The sequence below is a fragment of the Anguilla anguilla genome, chromosome 15 (genome assembly GCF_013347855.1).
Source record: "Anguilla anguilla isolate fAngAng1 chromosome 15, fAngAng1.pri, whole genome shotgun sequence".
Taxonomy (NCBI): Eukaryota; Metazoa; Chordata; class Actinopteri; order Anguilliformes; family Anguillidae; genus Anguilla; species Anguilla anguilla.
Window position 1 is genome coordinate 24,787,447 of NC_049215.1, and position 27,463 is coordinate 24,814,909.

Sequence of the window (27,463 nt, forward strand, 5' to 3'; positions counted from 1 at the left end):
CCTGCCCACAACAGCAATGCTCCACCTGGGAATTAACCCTGCAACCCCTGTTACAGTCCCCTAATCACGATACTACACTACCACCAGTTATCACACCACACAATGATAGTTTACCCAAAGACTTCTCCAAATGTATTGCACAGTATGTGCACATGACCAGCTTGCTGCCCATTTCCTCATTCCAGTGAGACAGTTAGGGAAAGTGCGGCATTATGGGACACAGCGTTCAGGGAACAGGAAGCTGTAGCCCTGTAGACAGCATGAGTATCTGTTCCTCTGACCTCCCCCCCCAGGGCAGAGCTACGGGAAAGATGTGGACTGGATGGACTCCTACGGGGAGGAGCAGCGGCTATGGCAACGCATGGTTGACAACCCGGAGGTCCCTCATGAGTGCACCCTGATGCTGAGGTCCAGCATGGAGAAGCACAACCCGTGAGAGAGAAAGCCCCAAGCTGCGATCATCATTTCCCCGATGCACATGGAGTACGGACACGTAGCCCTTCCTAGCTCCGCCCGCTAAAATGTGAAACACGTTAATGTTCCAGTCAGGACCACGCACTGATTCACTGTGACAACACAAAAAGATTATATTTAAAAACAAGCACAGATGCCACAGTGCTTTCATTTCCGCCCTAGGCACAATGTAGTCTGCAGGTATACATTCAATCACTGGTGCAGTGTGTCATCTCATCAGGTGTTTGCTTTTGCAATGTTTTTCTGACCAGTAGAATGGGAAAAAAAAAATAATAATAAAATAGAAAACCGTCTCCTCGGGACTTCAGTAACTGTATAAATGTTACATCCAGAATGTTTACTGTGAGTTAAGTTGAAATGCAGCACAAGGTACAAAGGACCCGTGTCTATGAGTATGAGTGCCATGTACTCCAACAGCCCCTAATGGCTTCTTAGGCTGGAAAATAGATAGACTGACAAATGAGACGCATTTTCTGGCTGTAGAGTTGTTCTATGTTTCTATAAAAAATATTCCAGTCTGTTTGTAGTCTGTTTGTTTGCCTGCTGGAGGATTCTTTGAAGGCTGAGTCTGTATTCATCATGTCAAACTTCCATATAAATGTTTCATTTATATAGAAAATATTATTTTTAGAGGTGCATGTTGATTAAGCACATGACAAAACATACTGATGTGTTTTTCAGAGGTGCTTATGGGAGTTGTAGTTACACAGTACATATAGTTTATATTGCACAAGCACAAGCATCCTCCCTTTAACCCCACTGCAGTTCATTACCCCCCCCCTGCTCACCTGCTCTTTTTTTCTACATATATTTCAGCCTCTGATACTTAACTTTGTATAGTTACTTACTTAGTTTACTTCATAACCTAAGGAGCCATCTACTGTAACAAAGATTACAATATACATAAAGATGTGTACAAGTTCTAGTACATAGGGCAGACCCCACAGGTAAATACGATCCCATCCCCTATCATATATTCAAATTTCCATTTCCTTCCAAACACTGGGAAAAGTTCTGTAGCATTGCCATTCCTGTATTTCTGCTTCTCATCCATCCGGTATTGTCCTCTTTCAAGGGCATGCTTTAGTCATCTTATCTGAAATTTTGGTCTGAATGTACGAGGGACAACATGGCACAGTGTGAAATGTAAATGCCGTGCTGTACTTTTCAAATATGAGTTCTATTAAACTATGTGGCATAAGGGTAAGTGCATTGAGATGGTAATGGGGAGGCTAACAGCCGCTGTTGTGACATCCAGAGTACTGTACGTGGGGTAATTAGGCCTAAAAAGATGACCAACGACTGAAATGAAAGTTATGTGCAATATTCTGCTTCTCCGGAAAAAAAGTCTCACCTTGTCAAATGCATGTAATGCCTCTATTAGGTTTTTGTAACTTTGTAAGTTAAATCAAGACTCATGATGTGAAATTAAAAAGCTGTACAAGTATTTTATTTGTTTTCAACATGTAACTAGAATATTTTGAAGAAATAAACTACACACATTTACCTCAGAGTACTGGCTAACATTCTCTGTATACTGTTATACATTACAGAATTTTCTATACTGTATATATTACATACTATCAATATATAAATAAGGGAATGTACATGTGAATAATTCATACAAAAGTCATCACAGGCTATGTGAAAATGATGTTGTCTCTACCAGTGCCTTACAAGCTTTGGAACAGGCATTATGTTCCCCAAGGTTAATCATTTTTTAAAGGTAATATAGAACTGTCAATCTCAATCGTGCCAATTATATAAACACATGGGCAAGCCTTTCCCATAACTGCAACAACCTCACTACAAAAAATAAAATGGCACACTATGCAGGAAAATATTATAAAATTACCATGCATATCTATATACCTAAAATAACCACATATCTATGATGCACTGGCAATCTCTGTCTTCATGCACTTTTGCCAAATGGGGCTTGTTCAAGAACTAGAGTTGCTGTAACCTTGGAATTGCTTTTCCTCTGAGGCGTCAGTCGAATTTCACCAAGGGAAACGTGATGTGGAGTTGGCTTGGTTTTCTGTTGGACCTGTCAGCAATGTTACCTCTAGCTATGCAGCTAGGGTTGTCAGACATTCCGGTTTTTTACCAGAATGTCTGGTTTTCAAATTATTTGCACAGATTCAGTTCGTGGTCCCACCAAACAATGTCGCCTAATGTCTGGTCCGAGTAATTGATGGGAGAAATGTATTGGTGTTTTCTAATGTGTAATTTGTGTGTCTGTGACTTGGTCGGGTGCTCAAGGGTGAGTGGGTTGAAGATGGAGGAGGACACTTCTTTGATTGTAAACACAGGCTAAAATATCCTGCATAGTATGCCTTTAAGCAAATTTCATAGGATTTATTCAGCATATTTCATATTTCATCCTAAAGTCCTATTTTAAAAAGCTTTGAGTCTTTTTCAAACCATGGTCACTGAAATTGCAGTGAATGCTAAAGAGCCACGGGAGATATAACAGTCATAACAATAACTGGCCCCTTGCACTTCACACCCCTAATCAAAGATCTGCATTAAAATGAACGGCGACTGAGGCTTTCTTTACAAGACCAAAGAATAAACAAACGAAGAACAGTCCACATATCATTCCTCCAGAAACGTAATTACTGAGGAAATCCAATTAGCAGAATAGGCGTATGGTAATGTAAAAAAGGGAAGGCTTAGAGCACTCTATCAGAGGGAATGCGTGCCACCACCAAACGCACGACTCTATTCTTTTAATTGCCTTTTCTTTGCTTGTAGCAGAGCGGGAAATGAATCCTGTCACTATGAATCATGACTTCAGACTGCGGTCTTTAGGACTGACATTTACTAATGAGCCAGTGGTAATGATTCCCCCCCAGCACCACCACCAGCATCCCCCAAAATCCTGCATTACACTGGCTTCACAACCAAAAATAAAATCCATAAAACATATACATAAATGAAAACAAAGAAATATCAAAGAAGAAACAAGAAAAGAAACAGGCAAAATAATAAAGGAATCAATGATACAAATATAACTGATTATGGATTTCTTTGAATCTGCTAAATAACACTTAAAAATGTACAAAACATGTAGGTAAAAATGTATGTATCATGCATACTGGCTAATGTATGGCTTCCTGTGCATTGGTGGGGGCCTGCTGTTCAGAGGAAAAGAGGCGATACACTATGGAACTCGCAGCCGAGTCCGAGTACAGAGGGAGCCCTAAAACCGGACGGCCGCAGCAGTGGCACCCCCATGCCCGTTCCTCCATTCCTCCAACTGCAGTGGCGGCTCTTCCCTGCCACTGCGCCGCCCCTTGCTTGCTCTCAGCCAATGGTGTGAGCCTGAGGTGAGTGGGAGGGCAGCGTGACTGGCCATTCAGGGTTGGCAGGTGAGGCCAGCCTGCTGCTGCATCACCATCTCTTCCTTGCGCATGGGGAAGGTGTCGATGGTGGTGAAGAGCTCGGCGGCGGTGATAGGGTAGGTGTAGCGCATCTTGTCCACGCCCTGCTTGTCGATCACCACCATGTTGTAGTTGTTGTTGGAGATTTGAAGGAGCAGCCTATTGGACACACAATGTGAGACATGACACGAGTGTGAGTCAGAGGATGCACCTTTCCGGAAGAATCCCTCTGATCAAGCCACTTTCTGGTACCCTTAGCATGTTAATTTCAGCAGGTGGTTGTTACGGAAAGGTGACTTGGAACATTTAAAATGAATTTAATAGTCAATTGTGAAACAGCACATTTGCAGTTGAATTCAATATCATGAATGAATTTGCTGGTCATTTAAATCAGTTTGGCCCAAATAATCAGTCCTGGATGAATTGCAGGCATAAGTGCGTATCAGCTTGTATACTGATACAAGACAAAACAAACTAAAGAAATTCCACAATAAAGAATGCAGCTCACCAAAAATTTCAAAAATACTGAGAATAATATTTTTTAGTCACAAAAAATATTTATAACTGGCTGTGACCGTGAACTTTGATCTGACTGCAAGACAAAAAGTTGAAGGGGAAAGACAGATAGGAAGAAGAGAAAAAAAGAAATGTTCAAAAGCAACAGCCACTACTTTGTGCACATTAAACATCTGCTCTTTATTTCAACATAAGCTCTGAAAGAGATGTTTGTCTTTCCAGCAGATTTTTTTTCCATAGGGTAATAAATCAACCAGTACCACAGGATTAAAACATTTATAAAAGAATAATGCACACATAACTATAAGAAGTAATAGAGGGTTATATTCATATGGCTTGTTCATCATTAATTAGACAAAAGTGTTGTAGGTTATTCGTTATTTGACATTTATACATTATTTTTCCCTTGGCCTCCTTGTTGAGCATATTTTTAGTAAGATCATGCAAATATATGCCATTGGATTTCCACCCAAGCCACAGGGATAGTCACCCTTTTTCTGTTCCTGTAAATAACAGTGAGCACCTATAATTCCACAACAGGATTATACCGTTTCATTTCCAAATGTGCCATTATTTAGTGATGAATACTGATCAGAAGTAAATTAATTCCTTGCAGGAGGCACATCCCACAGGATCTTTCTTAAAACGGTTTGGTGTTTGGATTGCTTCAGGGTCAACACTAACACCCTGTTGGGATAAACGTGCTGTTTCCATGACAACACAGTAATCAAAGTGAGCAAAAAAGTGACCTTTTTCCACTGTGTCCTCATATGTCCACTCAGAATGTTTAAAACAGGCCATATTCAAGATGAAAACAGTGGATGGCAGACCAACAAAACAGATCCCAGGCCATCAGAAATAATAATAATAAGCAATTATTAATTTTCCTTTCAGTACGTTCTCCTTTATGATGCCAGGAATATGTGCGCTCACAAGCTTTAATATCACATATTCCCGAGAAAAGAGATCCCTGGTGTATTAGGTGGCCATATATTTGAAAATGCTGAAAAAGCCTTTACACTGTGGCCTCACATAAGATGAAGATGCGTTCAGCTGACTCCTAACTTACACAGGACAGAACTTGAGACACCGTTTCCTGTCAAATTGCACTTTGTGCCAAGATCTCACAGTCTCTCTCACATAGGGACGGTCTGTACTGTACTGCTCCACAAGAGAAGACAGATTATTAATCTCTAGTGAATACAATGGCTAACTGCATCTTGCTTTAAAAGAATAAATATAGCAATAAAGATCGTCTGTACTAGTACATCTCTGCGGGGGCTGTATATCGATGGCGGTGGCCGTACCTGGTCTGCACGGCCAGGGCGGGGGGGATGAGCCTGTGTCGGATGCGGCCGATCTGCGCTGGGTAAATCCCCACCAGCTCCACCACCGTCACGTGCCTCAGGTCCAGTCCACACTGGGCATGCTGGAGCACAGCACACGCATCACAGCTCAACACGCGCACATGCACTGCACCCACCTCCAGCGCATGTAAACACGCATGCATACACATATACCTGCAGGCACAAACCCCAAACAAATATAACACAACCACACGCATCACATCTCAACACGCACACATGCAACCCACCTCCAGCGCATATAAACATGCATGCATACACATATACCTGCAAGCACAAACCCCAAGCAAATACAACACAACCACACATCACAACCATACTCACAAATGCACCAGATGGGTGTTCATGCACACACATGCACAAAATAGTGCATAAAATAATATGGAAATTTAAAATAGATGACAATTTACTAGCCTCTCTCCAAATAATAACTACATAATGTACAATACCACCAGCCAGACAGACAGAATACACCACAACCCCCCCCCCCCCACCCCCACCCCCAATACACAACACAACCACTACATAAAACACACAAGAGAAGCCAGACACAACTCCCACACAGTACATTCTCCACTGCATCTTGCCCAGAAAGTACTCCAGACTGTGACTCAGGCATTACCCACAATCAATATTCACAGCGTTTACAGGGATTGCCAGTGTTGGAGGAGGGAGTCACAGACTGGCTAGCCCAGTAACCTGCTGATTCATCCCATAGGAAAGCCCTCCACTGACTCACGAATGTGAAGGTTAAACCTCTGAAAGCCTGTTTCACCAGCACGCTCTTTGACATCCTGACAGGACCTACAGAATCAAAATGGGTTTATTTTTCCAGCATCGTGGTGGCTATTTTTTACCCTCCGATTTTCCAGTTATTAAGTGCTCACCACATAGCTGAGCTCAATCTGCGATTCCACTGCACCGAGACCCATCAAACCCGAAAAGCACAAGCCAGCTTGCCAGATCTCTTTCTGCATTGGCTGCAGCTCAAAGTCATCATTTGTCAAAACAGCCTGTCCTGGTCTGAAACAGTCTGTTAGTATTTGACCTGGGTAATAAAATTGAAAACAAGACAAAAATCTGCATATTGGCTTTTTATACAGTCACAACAATCTGACCTTTACAAACAGATCAAATAAACCATCTTTCTATGTCATCTAACCATCCAGTGCAAAGGCCATGCCCTTTTCTGACAGTTACTGAGCCTTGCATCCTGGCTTTGAAATGATTTCCCAGAGGAGATAAGATTGAAGGGAGAGAAGTTTTTCTTAGTGTTTTTCAATAAATTATGTATTTTGTGTTCATATATATTTATTTTTACATGTTCTGTAAAAATTGTCACTCAAGAATTGTGCTCTACAAAATATAATATTACTACCAATCAAAAAATTCAACAAATAAATGAAAAGGAAATCAGGTACACAGGACATTCTGTGCTAAGAAGGAAGATACACCTGTTTAAATTCCCACAGGTATATTGGTTGTAATATGTGGGTCTCTAACTGAACCATGGCTGAATTAAGCAATTTAAGTGCAAACAAATAATAGCAAAACAAACATAACTGCATTTGCCTGCTGAGAAAGACATAAATGCAATGCAAACCCCAGTACTGACAGGGACATTCCCTCTCCACAGGGACAGATATTAAATAGCACACAGGATAGAGACGAAACACAGGCTGTGAGCCCAGGCCACACAAGGAGCTGCATTTCAGAAACACGTGCAGTTAATATATATTTCCCAGAATTTACGGAGCTACCCAATTTATTATCAAAGTAAGTCCTTCTTGGGTGAGGATGAAGAATGTGCAGTACCACTCTGTCAGCTAAGTATCCCACACAAAACGTTTAAGGTGTAAAATGTAATTTTGTGTTTTTCGAAGATTTGCTTAATCCCAGTTTGATTCTGTATCTTTTATTATTTCCCAGAATTTGGAACATGCAATCATTTTTGTGTGCACTCATTGTTAAACCAGTTTGGAAAAATACTTTCTCATTGCTCCCCTTTTTCAAAGAGAAGTGCCTCTGCCATCGAGTTTTATTAGCTTGTGGAATGTGAATACAGACGCCATCTCCCCAGACAGCAAAAAAAAAAAAAAAACCAGGAGCCAGCTCCAACTGATTAAGTACTGGTGGAACTGAGACTAACAGCCCTGATTATGGGATGGACTTCCTGCCTACAGTACATTGAGCCAATCAGCACTGATTGATCAGAAAGCTATAGGGTCCCAGTACTCTCACACTACGCACCATTCATCACTCTTCACACTCCCTCTCTCCCTATGCCCTCTCTCTCTCCCTCCCTCTCCTAACTCCCCCCTCAACCTCTCTCCCCCCTGGTTCTTCTCTCCCTCTCCACCCATCTCCCACTCCCTCTCACACCTCCCTCTCGCTCGCTCACACCCCCTCCCTCTCTCTCACCTGCAGGTTGGTCATCTGGAAGCGGTAGTAGTGATTGGCGGCTGTCGGGGCAGAGATGATGAGGAGCCGGCGCTTCTCGTAGAACTGGTCCAGCAGGGCGGCGGCGGTGCGCACGCCCACGTTGATGTTCATGGCTGCAGTGTGGCAGGACACAGAGGAGAGTTACCATAGCAGCAGTACCCGCCCCAGACTCTCTCTCTTTCTCTCTCGTGTCTCAAATGGGACGATGCAGGTTGTGACACTTCTTGCTACTGATCAAATCTTCTGATCAGCGTTATGATGTAGGTCAATGGTTGAGTCGTCTTGAAACACTACCTCTAAAGGGAAGCCGACTTACTTGAGGTAGTAATTCATCGGAAAAAAGAACTTCTCAAAGGTTAGGGCATGCTTATACTACCGAGTGTAACCCAGGTCAGGCTCATAGTACCGTGGAATTGTGAGCCTGAAAAGTGAGATGACTGTAGCAGCCTGGCCTACTACTGAACCCAGCAAGCCCCCCTCTCAACAACCAGCACTCATATTTAACGCACATTCCTTGATCGGTGCATTTGCAAAAGGTGCAATAGTTGGCTCCAAGTTAGTAAATAAGTCCATCTACTACATGACAAATTTTACACCTCTTTGGCCAAATACAGAAATCCAAAGGATTTTAGGCACATCCTCAGTCTGAAAGACTGAATAAACCCTTTCAGATACTAAATCATATTATTGTATGCAATGTTGTAGGCTACTTCTCCTTGCTTTCAAAGATAAATTAATGGCTGTGAATTATATGGTTTTATCTGGTGTTTTTTTAAATTAGAAAATAACATACAATGCTGCTCCTTGTCACATGATTGGTTACAGCAATGATCAGCACTGTTCATTTTGGTCCTGAGCAGCAGCACGGCAGCAAACATTCCATGTCTCTCTTTGAGCCAATAAAATCCCCTGCTTCAGAAGACCCCGGTCACTCCTATTCATCACAGCCTCGGGAATCCACTTTGCATTTACAGCTACATTTATGGTGCTTGTTTATTTATTCACTTATACTATGTGTGTATTATTAAAGGACCATCAGTATTTATTGCAAATTTTATGAGTACTTTGAGCACTACATCTATATAACTAAACAGAATGTGTAGTGTCATCATCTGTAGTGTTGCTCTTGACTCTCTTCTTGTACGTACCCTTGTTACTAGCATTTGTTTCCCTCAGGACTCCTATAAGTCACTTTGGAGAAAAGCATCTGCCAATCAAATTCAGGTAATGTAAAGCAATGTATCAGGCAACTGTCTGGCCGGGCACTGCAATTCTCCAGAACACAATGATACTGATTAATCAGGTAGTTCAAAAGTTAACTTATAATTAGACTGGGGGGCTTTCTAAATGAAAGAGGTTTCTTACACGTCCCAAATAAACCAAAGGCAATTCGCTACATAACATCATTCACCTCTGGACATGCACTGTAAGCTAGTTACTTTGAAAATGAAACCATTAGCTGCTTGTTTACTTATGAACCAAACTGAAGGTAGTATTGTGTAAGGAATTACGACCCTGGCGTCCTATACTTAGAAGAGGATCTGAATATTTTTTTGTAGGAAGATGAAGGCCCTTTTCCCAGATCTAAGTTTGCGTAAAGAAATTTATTCTGCAACGAAAACAGGAATCTGCCAGTACCACTAACTCAAAAATCAAACAGTGAAATAAAAAGGACTGTCTACTTTCATGGCGTATTACTGAAAGGTAATACTACACAGACACTGTTTACTTACACAACAACAGAATGAAAACACCCCGCCCGCTCGACTCGATTCATTTGCAATGCAAACGCGGGTCAGGCGAGGACGCGCCGCGGCAACGGCGAGAGAGCCGCGGCGCAGTAAATCTGTCATGGCGGCCGGGCGGCACGCTGTCAGTGTAGGCCAGAGGCCCGCGGTCGACCGCGCGGGAGCCCTGAACATAACCAACTACTCCTCCTGTAATTACACTGGCCTCGGGGGCGTTAATAACGCCCCAAAACACAAATCACACCCGCCAAACCCGAAGACAAATTAATTAACACCGTGGCAAGTGCTTGATTTAATTAGAACTTATTTATCTAGTACTCTTTTCACAGAGACGCTGCCCCAAAGACACTATAGGAATGTATTGCTGGTGCCAACCCAGGGACTCTAATGAGATCCTGTAGCCCAGCATTGATTCTTCACACATAGATACTGATAAAGTGTTTTATCACTGTGAGCATGACTCTAGTGGACATTTCATATCCTTTTTGACAATACAACACAGAAAGACACAAACAATAGGTCTCACTGTAATAAAAATTGAAATTAGAAAAGACTGATTTTTTTCCCATTTTCAGGTTGGAAATGTTCTCTTGATAAACTCTTGGTTAAGGCTTTTAGCCAAAACACGTAATCTACCAGCTGTTCATTTTTTTAACAATGGCCTTTTCTTTTTTTTCTTTTTTTTACAAAAAGGCTTATTTAAATAATAGCCACATGCCTGTAGCCACAACATCCTGAGTTTCCTGACTGATGGCTGAAGACAGGCAAGGCTGGGATTGGTTGCTTCTCTGACACAACACCTCCTTGCAAAATACAGGTTACCTCTGGAAGTGGTGGGTCTGAACTGGGAACTGGCCAAGCTTTCACCCTGACACACTCAGTTCCACAGAGATCTAGTTATCCGCTAATGGGAAGCGGACGCCGTTCGGAGGGGCGGCATACGTACGTGAGCAGGTGGTCTCGGTGCCGGACCAGGTCAGGCCGTACTGGCACACGCGCACGGCGCTGCCCTGCAGGTCGTGCCCGCCCGTGCAGGTGGACTCACAGCTGGCGCCGTAGTTGTCCCCATCGCTGTCGCACTTCATGTAGCCGTTGTCCGGGGGAGTCAGGGGGTTACAGCGCCGCACTGCAGGACAAGGAAGCAGACGGATACGCACACACACACCACGGCTGGCAAATCCAATTTCTGCGGATCCAAATCTGATGGCCATCCCTTCACACCCACTTTAGCCTGCTGCCACATGATTTACAAAGCGCAGTATATCCCAATCTGACCGTTCACTCATATTGCATGTCTCAGTGTTGCTCTAAGCTTTTGTCAGTAGAATGTATGCCCGAGAGAAGAAAAATGGCTTTTATGATTCCAACAATAAATAATATTGAAGAAAAAAAAGCCTGCAGCTTTCTTATTTGACCAGACAGCACAATAAATTTCTCCCAAGGTGCAAGAAACTGTCAGATCCCATGGGATTCGTCAAGACATGGGGGGGCCATATTATAGTGACTATTTCCTTTATATTCTGCACATTAATAATGAACATTCTATTCTTTATTACTGGCATACTACAATACTGCCAACGGTGACATGGGCAGATGTTATAATAGAGGAATTCATGAGAACCCCCCACCTTAAAGGAGTGCCACGTGTTTTCACCCTTCTCCAATAAGGCACAATGCTGATAACCTGAGCAATGGGATTGTCTGGGCTAACAGGTCTAATGTGTGGGGGATAACCCAGACCAGGTCTAAGGAATCTCTGTGGCCCAGTGAAGACACACCGAGGCCCTCTCCCTAAGCAAATGTTCAGCTGTTCGCCATCACAAAAAGGTTAAATGACTTATCTGAATAAACACCAGAGCATAAAAAAGTATGAGAGCTCAGTGCATCCAGTCTGAGAGGTGGGAGCTAACACTATTGCTCATTTTGATCTCCCAAAAGCAGGGGTGTTAAACTCGGATCCCGGAGGGGCGGTTCGTTCGTGGTACTTGTTCCCAACAATGACCTTGTTTTAGTTTTCCGACAGCTCTGTAGACTGCACTGGTTCATTCCTGTACCTGCGTAGTAAAACATTACAGTCTGCAGTTTAGAATTCACCTGTAGGTCTGAATTTCAATAATTTATAGCCTTTCATATATACCTGCAATATGATGGTATCCACAAGCATGCCAGGCATCCACAATCACTGTAAATCTGCAGTCTGAATTAAGTTTGCGGCACATGCCTTTAAAATTGTGAGAGGCGGCACATTTCCGGAACATTCTGAAGTGTATGTCTTGCTGTATTTTACATTTAGCCTTCAGCACTGAAAAATAATGAACCACCCCCAAGACAGGCTGCCATTGGACCACAATCTGGCTGACAGGTGGCGCTGTGGTTCCTCACACACCTTACACCTTAGAGTTTATGGTAAATACAGTCACCCCACGAGTCCCTGTCTACACCAAATCAGTCTCTTTTCCCAATTTGCCCCATCACTTGCCGATTTCACACTGCAGCCATGACTCACGGTTAAATGGAAGAAGCAAGCGAATCCCAATCAGGTGAGGTAAGTTGAGGTGAGGTGAGATGAGGTGAGGTGAGGAGGCCCCCCCCCTCCTCCTTGTAATCAGATCACCATTGCAGTGGGAAGACACTGAATCATAGGCATTGTTCCAATGCTGTTCACGCACACCCTATCAGAAACCCTATCAGAAACCCCAGAACAGTCCCGCCCCCTCACGCTCATTGGATAAGACACAGCATGCAATGTCTACAGTTTGAGAAACAATATTCCTTCAGAGGGACCTCAAACAATCTTTTCCAGAACATGGGTCCTTTATGTTCCTTAGTCGGATTTCTGGCTTTGTAAGCTTGGGATGAGATGGGGGGGGGGGGGGGGGGGGGGTTTCGGAGAGGTGCTCCGGGATAGTGGGGGGTTTTGGGGTGGTGGTGTGGTGAATGTGTTTAAATATTTTCAGATTTTAGATTTTAATACTGTACCTCGCACTTTCACAGAGAAGCGACAGGAGCCCTTGTTCCCGGCGCGGTCGTACACGGTGTAGGACATCTTGTGGTCTCCCTCAGGGAAGTGGGTTCCAGGGGGCTTCCCTTTCAGGATGACGCTGCAGATGCAACAAAGGGGGACAGGGTACGCAGCATAAGACCAACACAGGCTCAGAGCAAAGGGGCCCAGCCTTTGTAAACACCCTTTATGTAAACACATTGTTCAGGGAAGTGGGTTTTGTAAAATACTTTTGCATTTTGAAGTGTAGGACATGCAGAGGGTTTGTTTATTCAGGGTGCCTATAGGGGAGTGGCCCAGCTGAGTTGGTGGGCTGCAGAGTAACAAGTAGCAATGCCTGGCAGCAAGTCTGTGCCCAGATAGTGAATGATGCACCAGTAAGACAGGCCTATGAATGTTATAGAACTTTCCAAACTGGAAGAGAACTAAAAAATAAATAAATAAATGAAGATTAAAAATAGGGAGATAAAGACTGTGCAACTAAAAGTACAAACATGACAAGCTGTGAAATTTAAATACACATGGCACTGAGGCTGGATTGGCTGTGGAGAAAGTGCAAAAAGTTAAAAAGTAAAAGAAACTGGAAAGCAGTAAAAACTAAATAAAAAATAAAAAAATTAATTAGTTTAACAGCAGCAGAAGCAGCAGTCAAAGAGGGTAGGTTTTCCTTGTGCTGTCATGGCAACGACGTGTGTGGACTGACTCTGTGAGGATGCCATCCGCCGTGTCCTTGCCCTCCGGGGTGTCCCAGTTCACCCGCACCGTCAGCTTCCCCGGCTCCGCAATCTTGTCCCTTACACTGGGGCATTTGATCACAGGCGGTTCAGTATCTGGAAAACAGAGGTAAGAACGGGTACAGTTTCTGTAAACCCACCAGATACTGGTGGGTCTATCTGGTGAAAAATGGCTACTGTACATTACCCACTGTGCTACACACTGGTGGAGGTCAAAGTAAGTTTCCCATAATGCGACTATAAATACATTACTTTTCTTATTCACACCAATTTACTACTACTATTACTACTAATAAATAAATAAACAAATAATAATAATAATAATAATAATAATAATAATACATGAGGAGACATGAGCCTGAAGTCAGCATTTAACCGGCCCTTCCGTGGACTTTCAGTGCTGGACTAACACAGAGCACATTTTTCACCATTACACTGTGTTCTTTTAGACACACGGTCTGTGCCGTCACTGTGGGGAAAGCGTATTACAGCAGAGAACACGCCTCTGCTCCCGCCGCCTCGGGCCCAGCACCTGAAAGGAGAGAGCTCCCACAATGCCGTTCTCTCCGGCCTCACGCTGCGCTAAAAAGGTTAGCCGCTGAGATGAGCGACCTGGCAACAAAGCGCTGCCCGGGCTGACAGCCTGAAGAGGATAAAGTGTGAGCTTCTGTGCTTTGCACCTCTGTGGCCCCTTTCTGCATCACACGTTTTTTTTTCAGCGCCTCAGGGTCAGAACAGACAACGCACCCAACAGACTGACGCGTCCGTTGTAAGTCATGGCGCTGCTCATCCGGGCAGAAGATGCAAACCGCTAAGCGCCGAGGAGCCAACTGTATTGCCCTTTGTTTCCATGGCAGGGGAAAAATGGTAACTGCAATGAACAACACTGCGGCCTGTGGTGTGGCAGGTTTACCAGCACACGTCTAAACCACTAACCATGTCAGAACTGAGGGGATGAGGCTCTGTGATTCGATGAGGATACCAGCTGGAAGGATCAGACAGTCCAGTGTCTGACTGGAAAATACAGTAAGGCTGCAGATGCTGCAACCATCAGGGAACAGGGTTCAGCATTTCTAGGAAACGCACCGAAGATTCTTTATGTTCACCAGATACTCAGCACCAGCTTTCTTTCTGTGCTCCTTGCTTCTTAACTGCAGGAGGGTCTGGTTGGTAACAGCAGTTACCGCCGTTGTGTTACAGCACAGAACATAAATTGCTTCAGTCCTTGGTAACGTCCCTTGAATGAATTTCAAAACATGCATTAAATTTGAATGTTTCCATTTCAATGGTACACAAAACTGTCAACATTAAGAAAACCAAGCTGAGTATCTGGTGCATCTATAGTATCTGTGCTATAACTTTCCCAGCCATGTGGGGAAAGAGCAAACAATCGTTAAATAGTTGGTTCTGCTGCCAGCTCAAACGTGTTTACAATCCATGGATCTCAACTGACTCCCTCCTACCCAAACCCATCTTCTATTCACAGTCCTCACCTCCTGTCACTTCAAGTATGCTGCATTAACAGTGCAATGAGCAGTTATTAACAGAACAGCTATTAATAAGGAATTATGAATTACAGAAGTGCACTCTGACAAAAGGTGTGAAAGAAAAGTCCACAGAAGGACACTGCCCACAGCCTCAGAACAACAAAGATAGTATATCATTGCATTAGAACTACTTTATCTCTCTTTTCATGCCAAAATTAGTAGGGCTGTCCCGTTGTAGACAAGCACACGATTCCCCCAAAAGGCATGCAGCCAAATGCAGCACTTCGCTGTGCAGTCCACTAGCCAAGTTGTGTGGCCAGTCCACTAACGAACTGCACTTCATTCACAGCTGACAGACAATGTTCCACAACTTTCATGATGTGGGGTGGAAAACCCACAACTCCATGTCAGGAAACCCCCCTCTTCTTGGACCTACCAATCATGTCTTGCCCCACGGGACTCCTTGCTACTCCTGACAAGCTCAGGATTCTATTCCAGGATTGTGGGACGAATCAAGCTGTCAAAACAATGCACCTTGTAAATGGCTTTATTGATACGCGGAGGTAAATATGTAAATTTGATATGAATTTAAGTAAATTTATTTCCAATGTTTGGCTTAATTTCCTATTTAAGTTACCGTAAAAGAGGTGCATGAGCCTTATCTAGTTTTTTTTTAAATCCATTGCCAAAAGAACTTTACCCATAGCTCTGGGTTTGAATGCTCAGGTCTTGAAGCAGAAAGAATGCAGACAGACGGTCTAATTACAGACTTCTTTCATATCAGGTGTTTGACCGTCTGGCTGGCACATGCTTGCACCAAAGAAGAAATTAAGACTCAACCACTAATTAAGACTCAACCACTAATGGAAAAAATCACAGTTGTCAGTTGCTTCAGTGTCCAAACCGAATGTGCTGGCTTCCTTGAACGGAGGATAATTACAACGAACCATACAGACCTCTATCTCCCCCTCACTATTAGCTAATTGTCTAATTAAAGTAGCTTTCAGAACGGACTGCGCTTTCAGGCTTGGGTCCTGAGCCTCGCTCTGTGACGAAGCAGTTTGGCTGATCCAAGACACTCAGACTCACCCACGCAGGCGCTCTGGCCGCCCGTCCAGGCCTTGGTGCTGGTGCACGTGACCGTGCGCTCCCCTTTCAGCGTGTAGCCGGGCGAGCAGAAGTACTCGCACCTGGAGTTGTAGTAGGAGCCATCCGAGCACTTGTAGCCCCCGTTGGCCGGCATGGTCAATTTCGGACAGCGGACTTCTGCAAATGGAAGCGGGCAAGGTGAACGCAGTGGACAACACTGCGTCAATGTGTGAGGGGCATTTTATCTTCTCTGTACATTTTTGTTAAAAATTGATCTGCAATAGCAGTCATGTTACTAATTAAAAATTAAAGGAAAGTGTCGGACTGCGCGTAAATAAAATAAAATTTGCGAATCAGCTTTAAAAAGGTCCTGATAGCTTTGCAATTGTTGGGTACATTACATTAACTACAGATACAAATAAAAGTAACATTTAAGACTTTGAAAGTTCAGTACTGTAATCTGATTGCCGAAACAGCAAGCAAACAGCTGATGTTTTTTTCTTAGCAAAGAGCTGTGCAAGACCTTTATCCTAGCCATGACAAGAGACAGTTGCATTACTCACGATTCCAAGCTGAACAGAGCTTTACTTTCTACTTTACCTTCCACACAGGTTTTCCTCATTGTTTCCAAAAGGTGACCTTTAAGCATCTACTTGCAACCATGAAACTTTGTGATTAATTAGCATTCCATGGACTGAATGGTTACTTTACTACACATGAATGAATGACCTTTGCCTTGCCCTGAATTATCTTTGCGTGCGGTACATACACAGCATATCGCCTCACACAACTCTGCCTCACCTCTGCAGGCGTAGTTCCCTGACCAGTGCTTGCTGGCCATGCACACCACCTCCGGATGACCCTGCATCTCGTACCCCTTCTTGCAGTGGATTTTGCAGCGGGCGCCCATCACGTTCTTGTGGTGCTCTCCACGGGGGGTCCTGCAGCTCACCTGCCCGTGCTTCACCTTGATGGGAGCACACCAAGGTGTTCCTGCCATAGGGAGAATATCTATCAGGCCTGGATCGAGTGCATATATTGAATGCTTTAAGCCTTTAGCTGCTGGTAAAATGTGGATGATTTCAATGAAACATTTTACTAGCCAGAACAATAATATGAAACAAGAACTCTTTTCTTATTAATGAAAACAGATGGCTCTTTTCAAACTATCGGTAATCTACAGCATAATTAACATAAATCTGGTGTCTATCATGCAATGCTACCCTCAGACAAATATATATATATAAATATATAAGTGTATAAAATGTACAGCTTTCACACCAGTCTGACACCCATGAAAATTACCCATCAACGCCCATAAACAGAAATGCATTACTGCATATCAACAGCCCATATGAACAGAAATATACACAAGCCATTACGACAAGGAATATATTCTGTATTGGGTCAGACCATGTCCATTACTGCCACTTTACACATCCAGGTTCATGCATTCCCTGTAGAACACATTTTACTTTAATCCTTTAATCCTTTAGTCCTCTAAAACATACAGCAAAATCACATGGCGATTCATCAAATGCGTATATATTTTCAAACACATTAAATAAATGCTTGTCTCTTTTCCAGTAACACATTTTATATTCTTACCTTTCATTTTTCAGAAGGAAAGTGACGCCATGGTGGGTTTTCTGATGCACGTACCTACCTCCCCCTGTGCAACAGCATTCCCTCAGTACTGTGCAACCAAAGCATCCTTAATGTGTGCAATAGAGGTGATGGTTCTCCAACATGTCATGACATAATATTGGGTCAAACAGGCAGTGCACACCTGGGCTTCAGAGTCATGTTTGTCTCACTAGTGTAAACCATGGTCCATTCATTCTGAACATTATGTATTGTGTTATTGGCGTGCTTTGACACCATGTGATCATTCTTATGGACGATCATTCTTCAAGCAGGTGCTTACATTTCGACCGGGGACATATGAAACGCAAGGTCGTGTTTTTACTCAAAAAGGAGTACTTAATGTGGTAACCGCATATTTCCAAGATGTTTCAAATGCTGCTCAACTTCATTTAAAATTTGGACAGCTCTATTCTTCTACTATAAACTTGTGTTAAAATGTGCTCTATTCATGAATGCCAAGTTCTAACAAGCCAAAGGGTTGTGTTCAAACACAATAAATCTCTGACTCCATATCCTCAGTGATTCGGGGTAAACTTCCAAACAGGCATCTGTCCAGCTGAACTGAATGTGTGTATTAGGCCTAAATCAAATCTGTATGTACAAGCACTGTATTGGCTTCTTCTCAGGTATTCTTTAATAAGAGTTTGCCACTCTTCGCTGCATTCAGGAGCAACACACTGTGAATTTAATTTGGCAAAGTTTTAAATATTCCATAACAAATCAAGCTTTGAGTGTGAAAATGGCATGTGAAATCTAACAAGCCCTCTCAAGAGCTCTGTACCAGTGTGCCAAAACCAGCAGGCACAGTGTGCCATCTGGTGGCAAGAATGACAAAGCACAATTGATATGTTGCAAATGAAATTTTTTTGGTGAACTGTTATCTGAAGTTGACCCCTTCAGCTGTTTCGGTCATGGACATGACCTGACCGTTATTACATTCTTCACCACCTGGCACTGCCCTGTCTGCTTGTTTAGCCAAGCTTTGTGTGAGTTTGTCCAAGTGAACAGAATCATTTATAGAATAGAATAGGATGAAACTGTCCAAACAGCCTACATGTGTTTTAGGGCTGCTAAACTACACATATATGCAGGGGAGTAACACACACTAGTTCTCATCAAACCTGCCGTTATAATCAATGCAATATTTAACAAAGAAAAGTGTTCATGAATTATATCTGATGAGACAGAGCTCCTGACTCACCAGACAGAATTAATTCCACCCATCTTCATGCTGAAAGCCCAGGTGTGCATTAGTAATCGTATGTCACTGACTGAGGAGAGAGCAGCAGCCACAGTCGGGCAGTATGAGTTTGGCTAGTCAGCAGCTGTTAAAGCCAGTTCAGATCAAAAAATTCACCAACAGACAAGACCATTTTTGAATGTTTAAGTTGAAATTTTGTTCAGTGTACACTACCCAGTTTTATAAAGTCTAAGGATGGCTGTTGTAGCCTCAATATTCAATATGAGATTCAATGTCAAAGATGGAGTCCAGAGTTAAGTTTATTGCAGGAAGTACAGGAAATATTCTTTTTAGATTTTTTAAATGAAAACTTCCCAGTCTCATCTTGTTTGTTGTCACAGTGTTGATCTGAACTAGGTGCCAAAGCGTTCACCTTTATATCTACGTGCGTATGAGTCCTCATCATCTCCGTACGGTGCGTATCCAGATCCTACAACAAGAAAGTAATGAAAGAAACAACACGGAATTGCCATCATCACAAAGTAGATGGATGCTGTGAACAATTCCTCAGGTGCCAGATGCAGTGGAACACAGCTGTTCACACTCCTCAGCGCTAGCTGCCAGAGAAGAGAGGCTTCAAAGTGCCAGCTTTGCACAACACCGAACTGCCTCCCGTGCAAGCCATCCATTTTGTTTGAGTTAGAGTTTGGATGACTCCTCTGTAAACCTCTATCATGAGTGATTTTGGCAACCAGAGCATGAGTTATTAAAACAAACAATGCACACGGTGAAAAATTCAATTATTGGCTCCAAAGACAGAACTGAGCAACTTCATTTATTTGCCTAGAATTGCTTTCCGTTCCGTTTGGCTCTGATAATTGGATTAATCACAGAGCGTCTTACTTGAGTTTAATAAATCTGTTCTTAAACTACAACTGTGAATTCACACCATATTCACCAATGCATACTTACTGTACTGTATTCTGTTGGAAATTGGACAGAAAAATACTTTCGTTTGCAGTCTCGATGTTACCATTCAAAAAAGCATAATTTAATGTCTGCATATTGAAAAATTGTATTTATAGCAACTGTTATCATCCATTGATATTGCATTGCATTGCATTGCCCATGGTCCTCCAGAAATGAAACCCATTTCTTGAGGATCTATTTTCTTTTTTTGGAAAAGAAAAAGGCTTATTGGCTTTTCTGCATCCAGAAAAGGTGCCATGCTCACATTTCCAACTCATCTTCTTGCCCACATAAGTGGCAGGAGCATCATTTGCATATTACAAGTAAAAAGAATTTCATCGGTCTTAGCATTTTAGTGACATACCTTGTACCTAGTTAACTTGGCCCATTGAAAGCCTGCCGTTTAGCCAAGGAGCACTACGTTTTTTTTTCCAAGAATCATTTAAAAATATTTCTGGGCCATTACTGAATGCAAAAATGTAGTAAAACACCACATCAGTAAAGAATTCACAGATCTCAGTTTCTTGGACCAAATTTTGACAAAGCTCTCAAACAGTGTCTAGTATTATTTTTTTCCTCTATGCAAATGAAATCTCTGTAAATAACATCTATCATCAGGTGGGAAAAAAACTCCCCAAATCTTCAAGAGTAATAACAGCTGTTTGGAAAGGGTTATTAACACTCTACTGAACACCAATGGCAAAAGCAATACCTGAACTACAACAATTCTTCAGCATGTCAGGATAACTATCTGGTCTCAGTGTGTCCAGATAAAACCCAACCCCATGGCTAAGTCAGTCCCAGACCTGGAATGTTGGCTCAATTACTATTAGAAACATAAGTCATATTTTATTACTACATTAATTTAACATGTGCTCTCCTGCAAAGTCATTTGCAAAGTGAAATAATGTAAGTGAATCCACATGAGTTATATGAACGGTGATACAAACCAGGCTAAAATCCCTTTTTGAGCTCAGACCAACTGCATGCAATGTTGCTGAAGCTTTAATTTAGGTCAACTATGCCAACCTAGAACAATGACACAATCGCTGTAAACATACACAGTAACATAAGCAATACTGACATGTCCTAGCAAACATAGAATTAATCATGCAACATGTGCTAGGAGGTGGGGGGGATGCCTGCTGTGCAGAGGAGGGTCTTTCAGTCTGGGATGGAAGGGAACCAGTCACTCCACGGTACTGAACGTGCCTGGAAGTTCCATCCAACTTTACCAGCGGCATGTTAAATGATATAATGCCCTTGTAGGATTCAAACCGTATTTCTGCAGACAGTTAACAGGACCATACTGAGGGTTCCCCGGTAACACATAAAGCCAAAGCCCTTGTTCTAAGTGCAGTGATTTATACCAAATATAATCCTGACCATACCCGTGGTGACTGTGGCTAAACGTTCCACAGGGTGTAGCAAAATTACTGTACCCATTTTCAGCGGCCTGGTCAAGGTTGGTGTAAGTCAGGTATTCCTGTTCTGGAGCTTATGCATCATTAGGGGGTCTAACAGGACCATTCCACCCCTGGGTGGGTATCATCGAGGAGGGGAAGGGGTCTGGAGGGCAGTTGTCTAACTGGTATGTAAAAAGTGCCAGCTTAGACTTGGTGGGGGGGGAATGCACAGCTTCCTGGTAGCAACAGCAACAAGCTCGTGCAGCTGCTCCATGAGGGGAACAGCCAGGTGGTGCGCCAGGAGGCTGGCTGAGAGCCACCTGCTAAAAGCTAAATTTGTTGATGGTGAAAAGAAAACAATGAGGTAAAAAGTTAAAGAAATGCGGCACTGAAAATTCTCTCTGTTAGACATCGAAGAGAAGTCCACCACAAAAGAAAAGTGCCTTAAGGATTTCTGCTGCTTAGTGCCTTTTATCACCTACGGTGCTTGGTCACTGACAGAGGAAATGGCCATTCTGGTGTGGTGGTAAAGGAATACGAGGAAATCTGCCAACACGCCAGTAAAGCAGCGATTATCAATGTCAGCGCCAGAAGTTCCCTACGGTGAACTGCTATAAAATACTGTATGGTCTGCCTGCCTGTCAACCTGCATGAAACACCTCTCACATACATTAACAAAAGGACATAAATAACTCTAAAGGCTGCAGCCTAACTGTGCTCTGTGACTATTGCGTTTACTTTTCCCAACTTGGACAGGTTTAGACTGTCAGATTTCTGCTGCCTGGCGGCCATTATTTTAACGCTTTGAAAGTGGAAAAGCAGTATTTTGGGAACTTGCACTCACCATGTGTTTCTCTTCAACTGCAGTCCAAGATCTACTGCAGACAAATGCAGAGATTCTACACATCCAATGAAACCACAGTGCACCGCGGTCTGGACGACCCAAAATGTGGTGATGAGCGATCGTTAATTGAGTCTGAATAAATAAGCACAATGAGATCTTAATCTCTGTGACTTTGGTGGCTCATCTGAAAGCGTATTGACTCAGATTGGAGATGCTACACCAGCAATACAGTGCCAGTCTCATGCAACCAGGAAATTACAAGGCTAGCAGTCAAAGACACCTTTGCAGAGAGCTCAGTTAAAGGGATTAATTAATAGGCAACAAAAAAAATTATTTATCTGTTTTTGCTTGAGGATACACCAGAACTAATACTGAAAAAAGAGTGTATTAGGGATTCAGGGCACAGCTTGCTGGAAACAGTACTGGTAAGCTATCCACTTTTTTCCCATTTTCGTTATCTCTTTGCTGAGCAGATGCCCTCATCCAAACCTAATTACACGGCTAACATTATTACAAACTATCAATTTATACACCTAATACATTACTATTGCAATTTAGGTTAAGTATCCGTGCTTAAGGGTATAATGACCATGCCCGGGTTTTTGAAACTGCAGCTTCTGAGTCACAAGCTCCATAACCATGAGCCTACACTGCCACCCAGATACCTGAATATGGGTTAGGTCCGAGGATACAATGAGTGACACACTGTTGCCAGGCAACCAAGGACAAGATGAATAGTCCAGGGCCTCAATGTACAAGAAGGAGCTACACAAAACTAGACTCTAATGTTAGTGTCCAGAGATGCAAAACTACTTGTAAGAGAAATTTCGGGATCCACAATAACTCTTATCACCCAGAAGTGTCTAGTCTCCAGGAGTATGAAGTAATTTAATGATGTTTTTTTAAGAATCACCCTGAAAATGACATTCACTGGGTCCACACAAAGAACAGCTCTGTAGCTGTAGTCTTGGCATTAATATAATGTCACATTGTATTCTCCTATGAAAACACCAAGATACAGGCTAGGCTAAGATCCTCAAACCTCCATGGAAAGAGGTACTTACATGCTGTACTGAACTATAAACTTAGTTCAGACTTGGAGCAACGCTGTATGCTGTAAACCATTTTATTTTTCTCCTAATACAGTGTCATGCCATTACCCCTGTGGTACATTAACAATGACTCCCATTGTTTTGCAACTTACTTGATAATTCAAGCCATATCTGCTGTATTTCATCCAAGTCAAAAATTTTCCTATTCCAAACTGGCTGAAAACGTGCCATGGTGAAAGAAAATTCGGATAAAATGTCCTATCATTCTTATTTTAAAGTAAAAAAAAAAAAAAAAAGAAGAGTCCACTTAGATAAGAGGGAGGCCTACGACGGGGGATTAATATATTGGGAAAGAGCACAGGGGCTCAGGAAATGAGAACGCACTTTGGCTTCACCCAGGGGTTCACCTTGGCCTTCTGCTGAGTCTGAGGAAATGGCGTCAAAGTCTGTCTGTTTCAGGCCAAAATAAGGACTGGGAAAAGGCACGCCAAGAGGTTTCCACACTCTGAGAGTAAAAGGCCTGCTGCGTTTACGATCAAACACTCACCAGGCGTTACAAGATTCAGGCATGCAGCTGAAAACGATCGGAATGACTGAAATGAAGGAATCAGGTGGAGAAGATTTGTGAACTTGTCGTGAGGGTTACATTCATATGATAACAATTTACACTGGGTATCTTTAACCAAGCCTGAGGCTTCTGATCTTGTGAAAGACTAAGATGTTTTTTTTCCATGCAGAAATACTGTACCATACCCCCACTGGAAAATTCACGCAGAAGCCAATAATCTAATTTCTCCACTGCTATGCAGTTTCAGAACTAGGAGACAAAAACAAAGAGAGGTAGCACTCTAAGAGCCAACATTAGCCCCAGCATTCATATTCTGAGTACAGAAATTAAATGAAAATGAAATCATGAAATAAGCAATGTGTAAAACTATGATGCCTACAAAAACAAATCTGTACGTGCATATTTACCTGTACAACAAGATTATGCCTACTACGTATAGGGTTGAGAACAATATTGTATGTACCATCAGGATTTTATATATGTTTGTTCACATATACGAAGGATACAAAGAAGCAATTTTAAAATAAATTTAAATGTCTACTACGTGCTGTAAGGTAATGAGCAGAGTGGCGGTGGTGTGTTACAATAATGTGAAGAGTGTAATAAATGGAAGAGGGAAATGAACTGTGGTCTACTTCTCCATAGGTGCAAATGCCAGTCTTATGGTCTTGATTTCTGAACACTCAATGTTAAAGTGCACTGCTATGTGGTAGCCCCTACCTTACGACTCGCATGAGGATGTCTACACTTGAAATCACCCTCATGGCCTTGTGGCCGTGAGAAACTGCCATTCAAACTGAAAGTAAGCCATCCATCGATCTATCCATCCATTCCCCTTTGCAGTGCTCCTATTGCTATTTTTCTCTAGAGTGTTGAAGATCACCAGAATTGTGCAGTCAGCAGGCTGGTGATGCGGGAGTTGTTCCAGCTGTCAGGAAGTGGTAATTACCTATGTTCTCATTCAGAGAGCAAGGGCTGCCCCCTGGGGCAGTGTTAAGGCCCCTGACTGCAATCAGCAGAGGCTCAACAAGTTGACAAACCTTCTTTTCACTGAGCGGCCCCTAAATCTACCTCAGCCCAAACTGGTCTTCCTGTCACAACCTGTGTCTGAAGCCATTCCTCCACCTTCGGCCAAGATTTAGCACCTGCCCAACGGCAATGGTGGAATTTGAGTGTCGGCTGCATGCAGCGATTGTGCAGATATTGCCGATAGCAACTAGTTCTGTGGGCACAGGCGGGTCCTTTCTTGCCAGCAAGGTAGAAACACTGACGCCATTAATGCGAGACAGATTTTTAATGTTTTCCAAACCAAAGCGATACACAAAGCTTCCAGGCCGTATGAGAATAAGCTGTAGATCTGCTCAGTCTGCCCAGCACAATGTACAGTACATGTGTACAAGATCAAAAATACACATTATATTTACAGTGTCTGCATTATTTTAACGGCTGATCATCAGACTGATTCCTTTCTTTATTTTGAAGCATCTTTTGAGTAATTGGCCTCAGGGAACTTTAAAACAACATTAAATATGCTAATATTTGTTTATGCCTATTGCACAGTTACCTTCACAGGGTTCCATGAGATCATGCTAGACAACATGATGGATAACCCACAGGCTGTAAAATTACTATATGGGTTTGAAAATATTCTACGAAACAGATCTCTCTGGCCACATTAGCCAAATGAGCTGCACACACAACAGTCTGACAGAAGTTGACTTTGATAACTGTCCCTCTTTCCAAAGTTTGGTGGGAATGGTCCAGGGTGTGGAGGAACCCAACTAGGCTGAGCAGAAGTGGGGTGAATCCAACACCAGGACCACAAGAGCAGCCACTCCTCCCACTGGATCACTGAATATGCTAATTTTCAGTTGTTTTTTGTTTGTTGTTGTTCTTGCGACATTCCTTACCCAAGAAAATCCTGACTAAAAGGAAACAGCATTATTGCCCACTTCAATATCCAAGATGGTTGGCTCTCTCTCAACCAGTTCATTCTTTCATGGCACACTGCAAACTGCAAGTGAGTCAACAATTTTATTAAGCAGAGGATGCTTGCTATTGCATTTTTCCACAAAACCATTTTCTGTGTTTCAGATGGAATCAGCACCCAGACCATACAGCAATCAAGACAATGACAGTAAAGAAATAATACAGATGCAGGTGAAAGACGAAGGCAGATGCTATAAAATAATATAAAAATTATAAGATTTCTTCAACGATGCATGATTTTCCCAACTATGGCAGAACATTGTTTAATTATTATCATAACAGCCCCACAGTTATTTTACACGACATGCTCCGTGTTAAATCAATTCTGGTGGTGTAGGTTTTACTCTGATACAGCATATGACTGATTCATCTTTTATTCGTATAAAGTCTGTTATACACGTCCAAGTCTACGTACTCTCCAAACCTCATTCACAGAAGGGCTAAACCTTCAAACAATACTCATTTTCCTTCACACATTAAGTTAGTTTGAATTCATGCCATTCACTGCAATTAAAACAGTAGTCAAACAGTAAACTGTAAAACTGTAAATCGAAATGAATGTAGCCTACTTATAATTTCCTACCAGATGTGCCGGGGGTGCATTGAAAATTGGAACGTTACCAAATGCCCTAAGTGTCCACGTGTTGATCCATCCGGAGTTTGCCAGTTTTCCAGTGGATAGGGTGCGCTATGAAAACCCTCCCGTAAACAGACGGCTAGCGGCGTTATCTCGACTGAAGTATATTCCACGTAAACAGAGTGAGCGTTGTACGAAGAAATGTGGCGATTCACATTAAGCCGATTTGTTTATAAGTCCGAAATATTAATGCAAATTACCCTGTGCAAATGGAACGTTGCACCAGCTCGCAAAATAAATATCCACGCGCTATTTCAATAACATAAGACATGTATAAACGTTGGATTTCTCTTTAAAATATGTCTTCGCACTACTGAAGTAGGCTACAAGGGAATAACACTCCATGAATTAAACTCGTGAAAAGGTATTATACATTCCTTACCTTCATATCCAACGCTGTTGGAAAACTGGGCACCAATGAACAGAATAGCTATAAGCCAGGTGTCCATATCCAAATATGTAACTCTTCCACATCTAAACGGAGTGGAAAAACCTCTAGCGCTATCCTACTTTCCTTTGGCCCCGCCTATCCAACCACGAAACAGGAGAATGTTCGCCTCCTGTTACGAATCGAATTTGGACCCTGGCGCTAAATCTCGCAATTTGGACGTTTAAGTGTAGTAGTAGTAGTAGTCTCTCTCGCTCTCTGTCACACACACTTAAAATGTATACGAAAGTAGTACATCACCTTTTGGCTAACAAACATCCACTTCTCGTTTATTTTTGCAGTTCACAATCCTATAATCAGCATGGCATTCTTCTGGAAACTTTGTTGACCCATGTAGTACATTACTGTTTACAAGCCATCATCACACCCTTGTGATACATCTCAAGGGAATTAGATGCGATTTGGCTAGTTTAAGCAAGACAAATATCAGAACTTTGACACAGTAGTCTACCATTATTCTAGCAGATAAATCAGAGTGG

At 42.6% G+C, this 27,463-nt stretch overlaps 2 protein-coding genes across 6 annotated transcripts in view; one reads left to right on the forward strand and one right to left on the reverse strand.

The window, feature by feature from the left end:
* Positions 1–1,987, forward strand: part of LOC118214382 (synaptotagmin-like protein 5) — a 44,294-nt gene extending 42,307 nt beyond the window's left edge. For all 5 annotated transcript variants that reach the window (XM_035394292.1, XM_035394294.1, XM_035394295.1 and 2 more), the window contains exon 18: positions 294–1,987. In XM_035394292.1, coding sequence (XP_035250183.1) covers positions 294–436 — 143 coding nt within the window. In that variant the 3' untranslated portion in view covers positions 437–1,987. The remainder of the gene's footprint in view (positions 1–293) is intronic.
* On the reverse strand, positions 1,903–27,152 carry srpx (sushi-repeat containing protein X-linked). Its single transcript, XM_035394299.1, has 10 exons — positions 26,919–27,152; positions 19,505–19,561; positions 17,046–17,237; positions 16,245–16,421; positions 13,638–13,764; positions 12,913–13,034; positions 10,880–11,059; positions 8,165–8,298; positions 5,687–5,808; positions 1,903–4,022 (listed from the first exon to the last, which is right to left on the reverse strand). Exons 1-10 carry the CDS (start codon positions 26,983–26,985, stop codon positions 3,839–3,841), a joined length of 1,362 nt encoding a protein of 453 aa, XP_035250190.1. The 5' UTR covers positions 26,986–27,152; the 3' UTR covers positions 1,903–3,838.
* Positions 27,153–27,463: the final 311 nt, after the last annotated feature.